At 40.2% G+C, this 13,646-nt stretch overlaps 1 protein-coding gene across 1 annotated transcript in view; it reads left to right on the top strand.

Annotated features, from left to right (window-relative positions):
- Nucleotides 1-372: 372 nt before the first annotated feature.
- The window catches only part of LOC149447651 (meprin A subunit alpha-like), a 49,132-nt gene continuing 35,858 nt past the window's right edge, over nucleotides 373-13,646 (top strand). Inside the window, exons 1-3 of the mRNA XM_089652275.1 lie at nucleotides 373-503; nucleotides 3,299-3,320; nucleotides 13,193-13,240. Of these exons, the coding sequence (XP_089508401.1) occupies nucleotides 435-503; nucleotides 3,299-3,320; nucleotides 13,193-13,240 (139 nt within the window). The 5' untranslated portion in view covers nucleotides 373-434. The remainder of the gene's footprint in view (nucleotides 504-3,298; nucleotides 3,321-13,192; nucleotides 13,241-13,646) is intronic.

Raw genomic sequence — 13,646 nt, 5'->3', positions numbered from 1 at the left:
TAGAAAGGGATTTGAGAGAAAGTGAGAATGTGCACCTGGGAAAGGTGGTCGTTAAGTCTACCTGTTAGTTTGCCTTGCATGGACAAAGAATACGTTTTTTGTTTTTTTCTTTTATGAAAAATGTTCATGTTTGACTGTAATTCTGTTACATAATTCCAAGTTAATATGTAGAGATATGTGTTATATGGTCAGCCATGACACAAATAAAAGTTAATTCCCCAGCAAGTAAAGAAGTGTCAGTGATCAGTTTATGACTAATTAACTGGTTTAAGATAAAGGTATCATCCCGAGCTCTTAGCGGCTATTATAATTCCTCAGATAACAGCAAAGACTAGTTGACATGAACTTGATAAGTCGTGCAAAGTCCATAGTACCAATATAAGTTTTGGGAGACCAGAAGGGCACTGTCAGTGAGTTTCCACCACTGAGCCAACATGGTGGGCCGGGCACTGCTCGTACTCTGCTGCGTCACACTTTTCTTTGTGAATGTGGCACCTTTTGCGGTAAGTAAGGCTGCAACAGTTGATCATGCAATATTAATTAATTAATTTAATGCAAGAGTTTGGCATAATCAGTTCAAATCACAGCTATTTAAAAAAATTGTCAATTTCAGGAAAGAGTTCTGTTTAATCAGTTCAAATCAGAACTATTTTTTTTTAGGAACTCTATTTTAATGAAAGAGATTTAATATCATACCTTGTTTTTCATATGTGAAACAATTTTCTCTAGCCAAAAATAACTCCAAATTGTCAATTTCAGGAAAGAGTTTTGTTTAATCAGTTCAAATCAGAACTCTTTATTTTTTAAGAATTCTATTTTAAAGAAAGAGATTTAATATCATACCTTGTTTTTCATATGTGAAACAATTTTCTCCAGCCATAAATAATTCCATGGAGTAAAGTTTATAGCAAAAGATCATTTGTGATAAATCAGCAGAAATCATAGCGGTTTTTGACTAAAAATACTTAAACGGGCATTTCTTGGGATACTACAAGTTCAACTGTATAGCTTTGTGCTTAGCCAGGAGACCTTGTTCATATGGGCTTCAGCTTGTATGACAGCACAGCATACTTACAGCTTTCACAAAGCATTTGGGCTTCATTGGAGCCTTTGAGCCTTAGTTTAAAGCATCCTTTGGCTCCAAGTTGGGAATGGTGAGCACAGATCTTAAAGCACAACTCCTTAAAAAAATGATCCATTGAAGTGGGGCTGCACCCACACTGCAGGGGTTAATAGCTTGTTTGGTATATGGAATAGGAGATACAGTTTTACTGATCTGATCCTCCACTACCCTATGGTTCCACGGTGGACTCTCCCTCAGCATCATTACATCCAGGACAGGGCTATGGACTAGGGTTACCACCTCATCCCTTTAAAACCAAAACCATGTTAATTACACAGGTTCTGATGCTAATTTAATGCAGATAAAGCACCAAGTGAGTGTAGTTACCACCTTACACAGCCACAGAACCTGTGTAAATAATATGTGTTCGGTTTTAAAGGGATGAGGTGGCAACCCTACTATGGACCCTGCTTTGGTCTTGATGACATCAAGACGCTAGACTGCTAGAGTGAAGAAGAAGAGACTGCTGGGACTGGTCTAGCTAGCTTTAAGGGCCCATTCACATCAGCCTGTCGGTTCATTTTTATTTATTTATTTCAGATACCTATATAGCGCTGTCAATTTATGCAGCGTTTTACAAACATATATTATACATTCACAGCAGTCCCTAACCCTCAAGGGGCATACAATCTAAAGTCCCTAACTCACATTTATACATACTAGGGCCAATTTAGACAGGAGCCAATTAACCTACCAGTGTGTTTTTGGAGTGTGGGAGGAAACTGGAGGACACCTATGCAGTCACAGGGAGAACATGCAAGCTCCAGGCAGGTGGTGCTGGGGTTGGGATTTGAATCAGCAACCCTAGTACTGCCGGATGGAAGTGCTAACCATTTAGCCACTGTGATGCCCTGGCTGTCTATTTAGCCATTAATTTAAATAGGCTGCCCAATGCACCACGATGAACAAAAAATCTTCTATGCAGCATTATCTGCAGTGCGCATAGTGCATGTTGAAGCATTGAGAAGGTGCATTGGATTGCTATTCAAAATAAATTGGAAAGTCCTTAGACTGAGGTTTACAAACTAAGATTATAACATGCCCATATGAATGCCTGCTGATGCTTCCTAAATCTGAAATCTTTTAGACTTGCGATAGTGATTACCACCCTTTGAAAAGTGATTCATGGTGGATTCCTTTTCAGAGGGCAGCTGACTGCTGTCTCTTAAACGCCTGTTTTTTGTTTTCTTATTTTTAATTTGCCTACATCCAGGGACTGCACCACAACTACTAGACAAGCTTTGCAGTGAACTCAGTGGGGGAATCGTGCCATCTGTCAAAGTTTAAAATACCACAGCTGCAAAGAAAAGCATTGCAGCCGCGGCATGTGTACAGCTCTGTCCAGCTGTATTGTTACAATTTGGCTGGTCAGCCAGAGGGTGGTAAAACTGTTTTTGCCTCAACCGCCTGCCTGCCACTTCTCTTAAAGAGACCTTGAACTACTGTTTTTGCAAGCCAAGTTTTAAAAATGCCCTTGTGTGTACTTAGCCAAGGCTTTCCATAGGCAGGCAAATTCTACATTAAGAATTGTAGGGAAACTTTGAGGCATTATCAAGACTGTTCTATCTTCTATACCTTTTCTATTAGAACTTGGTCACTCTGAGCCACACGAAGGTGCAAACAATTTGACATAATTCATGGCATGGATTTCCCTGTGAAAAACATAGTTAGGGGGTGAACTTGTTCACCAAATTCAGATAATGTTATGCTCTGGCTCACATGCGGGATGCACTTCAATAATTCAATAAAAATGATCCTCAATTGAATAAGTGTCCAGTAGTGGTGAATGTCAGACTGCAGTATCCTTTAACAACCAGCATCAGATCGCAGTTTACTGTACTCTGACTGATCACTGTTTAGTGCTCTTTGTAAATCACCTTGCACTGCTCATTAATTAAGCCTACTGAAAACGGAAATTAACAGTTTTTCTCATTTATGTACAGTCCCCATGAGCATTAATGATCACATCTGATGCTCGCTATCTATCAGTTGTTAACCCTTGTACTGCATGATTATTGCAAGCAGTGCATGATTGTTACATTGCTTGTGGACATTGGACTGTACAACACGGGTGACCTCAGATCCCTTCAGCAGAATAGCAGTTAGAAAAACATTGTTCCACATATGGTTTCCATTGCCTTTAATAATTCATTTTAATGGCATTTTGTTTTTCAGATAAATCACCAATCAAACCCAGGTAAGAGCAAAAATCTGGAATTGTGAGAATTGCTTTATTTCTGTTCCACATATACATGGATATTCATGATGATTACAGAAAAGGATGGATTGTCTGTTGCCCCTATAGATTTATTGGTATTCATGTAGGTTTCTTGGAATCATCGAAGATTAGGGACTTTCAGATCCCTTTCACGCCTATCTGGTATGTTTTGTTGAAGTACTGTAAGCATGTTAATGTGCATTACGGTAAGGTAGTCCATTACTTTTGAAAGGGCTGCCAACATACTACAATGCACCAAAAATGGGATCCTTGTTTTCCAGTGGAACACATCACAATGTACAAATGTTCTCATTGTTGCCTTGTAGTTGGTTGAAATACATGTTTGTTGAGGTGTCGAAACAAATGGCAACACATTGTGGATTGTGTGGTAAAGTGCATTGCTGCACATCTTTGTGTTGTAGTAAAGCATTGTTTAAGAATGGCGCCACGACACACAAGTTTAGTATCAAGCAATGCAGCTCAATAGAAAACACATGCTGCGTGTGTTGGTGCACTGCGGTACAAAAAAGAGTCTGGTACTTTTCTTTGCCATTGAGTTATGTTGAACCACAACAGACAGCAAAGGTCTTCAGGGGACCTTAAATTGGAAACTGTAAGTTCTGGTAAAGTATATATAAAGTCAAAACTTTTTATGTTTTGGAAAAGTAGTAAAAAGTTGAAACATCATGTTACTTTTTTGATGCCTGTCTACTGCTGGGGCAAATTTCCCATCAACCCATGTCTTACAGATGCAGCAGGAAATGAGAGGAAATCTATCCAAAGGAAGATTGGAAGATTTCCCCTCATCTCTTGTTTTCATGTGGGTGGGTGCAGCATGGTGCGGAGGCAGTCATTAAACAGAGTCCAGCTCCAATAAACAGAATTTGTATTAAAGGCAAGGCCCAACCATACAAACAGCCCAGTAGGTAGGTAGGTAGGTGCCTGACTGGGAACACTCACAGTTTTTAACAGGAATGTGGAGCGGAGAAGGTCTCAGATGTGCCAAAAACATCTGTCCATGAGGGTAGAATATGGTCTGGCCAGTCTGTGCCCAAATGGGAGGATTCCTGGAAGGATAGTGTGTCTGCATCCTGTCCCTACTTGACTGGAACCTGTCCATACCGCTTTTCACTTTCCCTGACAGATTGGTGACCTATCCTTACACTGTTCACTCATAAAATGCACACCAAGCCCAGGAGCCAGGGTCTTAAATAGACTCTAAAAACTAAATTCAGAAAATAAGAGTATATAGGCCCATTTAGAGGGACTAAGTTTTAACCAATTGCAAAAACAAGTCACCGTCTCACCTCTTGGTGGGGTCCTTTAAATCTAAATCACACAGTAGTACTAAAACCAAGGAGACCAGAGGGGTCCACCCATAAAACTGGAGCTTAACTTGGGCACCAAAAGCAGTGTAGTCAAGGTATTGAATAAACGTTATTGAGAAAATATCAAAAGTACAATCAGGTCATCTGCAGCATAATGTATAGAAACTGTAGGATGGCGAGATTGTACTTTTGATATTTTCTCAATAAATTATATTCAATACCTTGGTTATACCGCTGGATCCCTCTGGTCTCCTTGGTTTTAGTACTCTTAAATAGACTCTGCCTGACCTAAGATGGCCTCCAGAGTCACATGCAGTGGCAGCATCCAACTGGATTGGTTCCCCAGTGACCCAGGAAACCAGGGAGAAGTATGTTCCTCCTGACTTCCTCTCCCTCTGCAATGTCACTGCAATTGAGCACCACCTAAGTGCAGAAAAGAGACTTTACCTGCCTACACTCAGGACTACTCTAAAATGTTAGATTTGCAGTCATTTTCTGTCACCAGGACAAATAGAGCTGTGAATCTCCCCAGCCAGGACAAGACAGAAATAAACACTTAAAAAAAAGGGTATAACCCTTCCAAAACTAAGAGAAAATGTTTTGTCTGTACATATGGTATGGTTTATTAAACTTTATTGCTGTGCAATGATCTTACGTTTATGTTTTATGAAACTATTGCTCATTCTTTCCTACTGCTTTTCGAAGAAATCGATGTAGATCTTACCAAATCCATCCACAATCATCTTCTAAGTTGGAGAGGCTGTCTTTGTTATAACCATTACTGAAATAAAAAATTAGGGTACCATGAAATAAACTGTAAAAATTAAGTATCAATGAAGTCTAAAATGTCACGGGAGTCCCGTGGAAAAACACAGCACCGGAAATCCAAACACCAGAACCACCATTTAGCAAGTCAAAAGAAAATATATGTGGAACAAAGACAAAGACTTTGTCAAACATACATTTAATAAAACACTCAACCACTTATTTCTAAGCTTCTATGTATATATACTCTATCTAGAATGAATGTATAACTTCACCTATGTTTACTATGTGGAAATACTTGGAAGGGCTTATATTTGATACAAAAGCCATGACGGATGCTTGAAGCAGTGGCATAAAAATAGCCATAGCAGTCCATGTGGCTGCTATGGGGCCTGTGGTGGAAGTTGGCCCCAATAGAGGGGCTGTTGAGGCAATTTAAACATAGAACACTGGTGTCCATATGAAGATAACACATTCCTATCACCAAATTTTTAAGGACGTTTCTATTGACACTAAACTGGTACCCCTTGTGAAATTTCCAATCAAGAAGCGCTAATGTCAGACATACAGAAGGAGACTTCAGAATCGCTGTTACTAGTCACAGATACCTTTTGTAGGTTGTGCAGTATGAAGATTTGTTTAGCTGTCCTGTTAGTGTAGATGTGTTGCAGTTAGAGCTTCTGGTCATCCCAGCAAGCACTGAAATTAAGGTGTTACTAAACCCATGACCCTGCATTCACTATATCTGGTCTCCCACAGTACACAGAGCAGGAAATGCAATTATTTTAGTAAATATAAAGTGCTAAATACTTTTCCTTGCCAGCATTATATAGTAGTCTTGTGACTTCTATCAGTGTCCAGCTGAGCACTAGTTAAAGCTTTTAGAAGGATTTTTCATTCTCCCCTGATTGACCTATGAGGCTGCATAACCCCTTACCCTCTGTCTGGACAGTGCTGATTGTCCCTGTGCTGATCACATGCACTCTCCCACGATAAAAAAAAACCATACACACTGAACTGAGCATGTGCACTGAGTGACTCTCATAGCTCTATACCAGCAATGGGCAAACCGGCCCGTGGAGCGTGATACTGTCAGGATGGCTGTCAGGATGTGTGTAGGTGGGGCAGCGTGACGAACGTGAGGGGAGCTAGGCTCCTCTCACAGTCCGCCCTGAAGACCGGAACGGCGCGGGAACACGGTGAGAGGAACGCGCGGAGCAAAGGTAAGTGAATGAATTACTATGGGGGATGAATTACTATGGGGGATGAATTACTATGGGGGATGAATTACTATATGGGGGATTAATTACTATGGGGGATGAATTACTATGGGGGATGAATTACTATATGGGGGATTAATTACTATGGGGGATGAATTACTATATGGGGGATGAATTACTATGGGGGATGAATTACTATGGGGGATGAATTACTATGGGGGATGAATTACTTTATGGGGGATGAATTACTATGGGGGATGAATTACTATGGGGGATGAATTACTATGGGGGATGAATTACTATATGGGGGATTAAATACTATGGGGGATGAATTACTATGGGGGATGAATTACTATATGGGGGATTAATTACTATGCTTACTATGGGGGAATATTACTATACTTACTATGGATGACACATACACATCATTCATCTACTCTTGGTCCGGCCCCCGGGTCCAATATATGAACCCATTGCGGCCCTCAAGTCAAAAAGTTTGCCCACCCCTGATCTATACAATCAGCAGATGAATAGGGGACAGTAGAAGAAGGGGAGGATCAGAGAAGAAAGTATCAAACAGCCTTTTTACACAATGTGGAGGATTAACCCCTTTTTTTCCACAGTGTGTATAACAAGCATGATTTATTGCATATACAGACTGATTTTACTGTTGTGGGTTTAGTAACACTTTAATTCTGCGTGCCTAACACAGTCTTCTTCAGGCTGTCATAATCCCAGAATCCTTCCTCAAAATAGACAGCTGTTTGTAGTTATGCAAAAAAAAAAAAAAGTTTAGAGAAGTTGCTTTAGTATTGCTACTGCAGCTCTTTATTTTCTTTTTACTGACTACTATACCACCTCTTTCAGCACTTGCTTGCTGTAGTGGCGGAGGAAGTGCGAGGGCTAAGAATTTGCATTGATGCTTTGAGATAATTAAAAAGACTGGCGGTGTGCAGAAAAATTAATATTAAAAGTAAAATTCCCTGCACTGATGCCCACCTATTCCCTGACAACTTCTGTCCACAGCACTGGTCCTAGTTATGTACTATGATGACAGCATAGTCCTTGATTTAGACATAGTTTATGTTAAGGTCAACAACTTTAGGGAGGTCGCTGGGAGGCATCACCACAATTTTGCTATGGGGGTGATATAATCTGTAGATATGCCCTTGGTTGACTATTCTTGATATTTGTGCCCTCATGTCTGTTTGTTACTTTACATGAGTATAAAAAGTAAAAAAAGAATAGAAATGTATAATATTACAATTTACCAGTCCTTAGATATGGTGGCTGCATTATTTTTATTTCTCACACTTTTTAATCCTTTATGTTACCCTGGTGACCCTTTAACACATTTTCTGTCCTATGGTGACAAGGATACTGAGCAGTTTTGTCACACTAGAAAAGGGAGTGTGTTACAACTACACAACACTATGTTAAGACTACATAACACCTCATTCTCTTCTTCATAACAGGGGGAAGCATTTTGTAGTCTGTGGAGATAACAGGGAACAATGCTAACTGATAATGGTTCAAACGAAGAGAGTACCGGAAGTTATCAGTTCACAATATTTCTGGCTGGATAAACAGCTATTTTTTGCTCTTTTTGAACTGATATAATAAAATGATTTTAATGGTATATTTAACAGACCAAAAGAAATTAAATAAGAGAAATGTATTGTTCGAGTCTACGTACATTTTCATGTGAAAATCGATTGCAAGCATGGACCCAAAGTGATACTATGTGACACATTTTGATTAGTTTTCCATCTATATGTCCTTGTTTCTTAGGGCGGACTTTTTTTGTCATGGTCATTCTGTGGTTAGTCCTTCAGGTGATGGTTGGTGCTTGGGTTACGATAGGTGTGCTATATCCGGCACTTTTTGAAAGCATTTCACTAAAATGGGAATTCCTATCAAAAGTATCTGTCAATTGATGGGCAAAAAGCACTGAGCAAATCAAACATAAGAATTTCAAACTCTAGGAACATCCTGTTCATGCAGGGTACAGCGAACCCCACTGGTGCTGCAAAACAAGCATTTTTGAAAGTTTTAGGATATAATAGTGGCTGCTAAATTGAAAAGGAAAAGGAAATTTTTACTCATTAAACTAAAAGTTGACTAGTTTTTTTCCAGAAGGGAATATTAGGGGTTAAAGTGGTTCTGGGCAGGAGGGGAAGTTTCTTTATATTTGATGGATGTCTCCCAAGATTATTCAGGATTGAGACTCAATAACCCTATGGGGACAAAAACGTCCCCTAAAGTGGTTGTAAAGGCCATAGGTTTTTTTACCTTAATGCATTCTCTGCATTAAGGCAAAAAACCTTCAATGCAACTCCACCTATCCCCACATTATACTTACTTTAGCCTGATCTCATTCCAGCTCTGTGCACGAGAGCAGCGGCTCTCTTGGCTCTCTCCCTACTCATTGGCTCAGAGGCAGCAGCAGGAGCCATTGACTCCTGCTGCTGTCAATCAGATTCAGTGAAGTAAGGGGGGTTTGGGCCTAGCCACGCTCTGTGTGTGAATGGACACAGAGAGCTGTCAGGAGCAAGCCTGTACAAATGCCACATAGCAATATGCTTGCTATGGGGGCACTCGGCAGAGTGAAGGAGCCAGGAAACCCATCAAGTGACCCAAGTAGAGGAGGAGGATCAGGGCTGCTCTATGTAAAACCATTGCACAGAACAGGTAAGTATAAGAAGTTTGTTATTTAAAAATAAAATTATGGTTTACAATCCCTTTAAGCTGGTAAGATGTACTCTTCAATTTCTGTTTCATGATATACCCTCTGCCATCAAATATTATAAAAATTGTGTTGCTCCACATTTATTGAACACAGCCAAATGCCTAAATACCCAGATTCTAGTTGCAAACTGCTTGTCCAACTATAATAGATAGCCCCTTTTTCTGGCTTTCCCCATGCATGTGGGACTAACAACCCCAATTCTTACTTGGAGCTTTGTATTGGATAGGCACTGATACATTGAATATGACTATGCTTACAATCATGGCCAAAAATATTGGCACCCCTGCATTTCTGTCAGATAATGCACCACAAATGTTACAAATTACAATTACAAATGTGTAAGCATTCTCATGTTTATTTCTTTTGTTTGTATTGACACAAAAAAGTGGAGAAACAAAAAACCAAATCAGATACAATGGGGCAAAAAAGTATTTAGTCAGCCACCAACTGTGCAAGTTCTCCCACTTAAAAAGATGAGAGAGGCCTGTAATTGGCATCATAGGTAGACCTCAACTATGAGAGACAAAATGAGAAAAAAAATCCAGACAATCATATTGGCTGATTTGGAAAGAATTTATTTGCAAATTATGGTGGAAAATAAGTATTTGGTCAATATCAAAAGTTCATCTCAATACTTTGTTATATATCCTTTGTTGGCAATGACAGAGGTCAAACGTTTCGTGTAAGTCTTCACAAGGTTGGCACACACTGTTGCTGGTATGTTGGCCCATTCCTCCATGCATTTCTCCTCTAGAGCAGTGATGTTTTGGGGCTGTCGCTGGGCAACACGGACTTTCAACTCCCTCCAAAGGTTTCCTATGGGGTTGAGATCTGGAGACTGGCTAGGCCCCTCCAGGACCTTGAAATGCTTCTTACGAAGCCACTCCTTCGTTGCCCGGGCGGTATGTTTGGGATCATTGTCATGTTGGAAGACCCAGCCACGTTTCATCTTCAATGCCCTTGGTGATGGAAGGAGGTTTGCACTGAAAATCTCACGATACATGGCCCCATTCATTCTGTCCTGTACATGGATCAGTTGTCCTGGTCCCTTTGTGGAGAAATAGCCCCAAAGCATGATGTTTCCACCCCCATGCTTCACAGTAGGTATGGTGTTCTTTGGATGCAACTCAGCATTCTCTCTCCTCCAAACATGACGAGTTGTGTTTCTACCAAACAGTTCTATTTTGGTGTCATCTGACCATATGACATTCTCCCAATCCTCTTCTGGATCATCCAAATGCTCTCTAGCAAACTTCAGACGGGCCCGGACATGTACTGGCTTAAGCAGGGGGACACGTCTGGCACTGCAGGATCTGAGTCCCTGGCGGCATAGTGTGTTACTGATGGTAGCCTTTGTTACGTTGGTCCCAGCTCTCTGCAGGTCATTCACTAGGTCCCCCCGTGTGGTCCTGGGATTTTTGCTCACCGTTCTTGTGATCATTTTGACTCCACGGGGTGAGATCTTGCGTGGAGCCTCAGATCGAGGGAGATTATCAGTGGTCTTGTATGTCTTCCATTTTCTAATTATTGCTCCCACAGTTGATTTGTTCACAGCAAGCTGCTTGCCTATTGCAGATTCAGTCTTCCCAGCCTGGTGCAGGTCTACGATTTGTTTCTGGTGTCCTTCGACAGCTCTTTGGTCTTCACCATAGTGGAGTTTGGAGTGTGACTGTTTGAGGTTGTGGACAGGTGTCTTTTATACTGATAACAAGTTCAAACAGTTGCCATTGATACAGGTAATGAGTGCAGGACAGAGGAGCCTCTTAAAGAAGAAGGTACAGGTCTATGAGAGCCAGAAATCTTGCTTGTTTGTAGGTGACCAAATACTTATTTTCCACCATAATTTGCAAATAAATTCTTTCCAAATCAGCCAATGAGATTGTCTGGATTTTTTTTCTCATTTTGTCTCTCATAGTTGAGGTCTGCCTATGATGCCAATTACAGGCCTCTCTCATCTTTTTAAGTGGGAGAACTTGCACAATTGGTGGCTGACTAAATACTTTTTTATCCCACTGTACATTCCACGCAAAACCCCAAAAATGGAATGGACAAAATTATTAGCACTTTCTCAAATTTGTAAGAAATAATTGTAAGAAATAATTGCATTCCAAGTTTGTGATGCTCCTGTAATTTGTAATTAAACTCACCTGTATCAATTAACTGGTGCTGACAATATAGAAATCATACCGGCAACCAGGTAAAATGGTGAAAAATTGACTCAGCCTGTCTATTGTGTGTCTCTGTGTGCCACATGGAGCATGGAGAAGAGAAAGAGCAGTAAAGAATTGTCTGAGGATTTGAGAACAAAAATTGTGGAAAAGCATGGACAATCTTAAGGTTAAAAGTCCATCTCTAGAGTTCTTAATGTTCTTGTGTCCATTGTGCGCAACATTGTCAAGAAGTTTACAGCCCATGGCACTGTAGCTAATCTTTCTGGATGTAGACGAAAGAGAAATATTGAACAAAGATTGCAACAAAGGATTGTTCGAATAGTGGATAAAGAACCTCAATCAACTTCCAGACAAATTCAAGCTGACCTTCAGGCACAGGGTACAACTGTGTCAGCTCACACTATACGTCACCATCTAAATGAAAATGGATGCTATGGTAGGAGACCCAGGAGGACCCCACTGCTGACACAGAAACATAAAAAAGCCAGGATGGAATTTGCCAAAACTTACCTCAGAAAGCCAAAATGCTTTTGGGAGAATGTGTTGTGGATAAAGCAAAATGACAGCTTTTTGGTAAAGCCCATCATTCTACAGTTTTCATAAAAAGAAATGAGGCCTTTAAAGAAGAGAATACAGTCCCTACAGTCAAACATGGTGGAGGTCACTGATGTTTTGGGGTGGCTTTGCTGCTTCAGGAACTGGATGTCTTGACTTTGTGCATGGCATTATGAAATCTGAAGACTACCAAAGAATTCTGTGTGTGCGTGTGTGGAGGGGGAGGGGTTAGGGTTCAGTGTTAGAAAGTTGGGTCTCCATCAGAGGTCATGGGTCTTACAGCAGGACAATGACCCAAGACTCACATCAAATAGCTCCCAGAAATGGTTTCAGACAAAGCACTGGAGAGTACTGAACTGGCTAGCAATGAGTTCAGATCTCAATCCCATAGAGCACCTGTGCAGAGATCTCAAAACAGCAGTTGGGAAAAGGAAACTTCCAATCTGAGAGAACGGGAGCAGTTGAGGAAAGAAGAGTGGTCCAAAATTCCAGTAGAGAGGTGGAAGAAACTCGTTGATGGTCACAGGAAGTGATTTCAGTTATTTTTTACAAGTTGTGTGCTACCAAATTTTAAATTGAGGGTGCCAATAATTTTGTCCAGTCCATTTTGGGGGTTTTGCATGGAATATTTCATATTTGGCCTTTTGTTTCTCCACTTTTTATGTCATACCAATATAAACAAAAGAAATAAACATGAGAATGTCGAAACATTTGTAATTGCAACAATTATCTGGGTGAAGTTGTGCATTATGTGACAGAAATGCAGGGGTGCCAATATTTTTGGCCATGACTGGATTCTCACTTTGTCGATCTCAGCTACAGGACATATATAAATGTATATACATTATAACTATTCTAAGATCTGTAAGTTTTCATTGACTCACTAATTGTGAAGCAATACACAAATCTACTTAAATGTGTCTTTATATCTTGTTTATAAAGATTATACAAAAAAAAACTACAAGTTGAATAGCATGTGTTATATTTAGCATGTTTCATATTTTTTTCAGTGTAGTTGCCCTTTAAAGTTACAATTGTCCTAATTTACCTACCTTTCTTACAGAAAATGATGAAGTTGAAGAATTCAAAGATATCCCTGAATTAAATGCGGGTAAGTAATCATTCTGATCTTGTAAAAATGAGGATAAAGCTGAACTCTAGGGAAAAGAAAGCTAGATACACAGATGGAATACATACAGAGTTGTTAATCTGTCAAAGGATGTGTATTTCTGTCCATCCAGTCCTAATATCTACATAGCTCTGCCACACAGCACAACCCTGTCTGGCAAGGAAGGGGACCTAAAATTTCTCTGCTGCAGGTTTACTTTTATGTTCAGATCTTCTCCCCAACCTCACCCTGTGACTGGCCGTAAAAGGAGGAACAGCAATCTAATGAACTCATCTCTCTGTCATTGACCAATGCTCCTAGGGGTGAATTCACATCTGCAAATGCACTTGCAGTGCAATTAGATGTAAGAACCCCAGCAATAAACAGCCCTACTGAAAGCAATGGGAGA

This window comes from Staurois parvus, unplaced genomic scaffold (genome assembly GCF_062004578.1).
Source record: "Staurois parvus isolate SC_StPar_1 unplaced genomic scaffold, SC_StPar_1.0 ptg000678l, whole genome shotgun sequence".
NCBI classification, from domain to species: Eukaryota; Metazoa; Chordata; class Amphibia; order Anura; family Ranidae; genus Staurois; species Staurois parvus.
The sequence above is the reverse complement of the archived record's forward strand: the minus strand, read 5'-3'. Positions and strand labels throughout refer to the sequence as shown.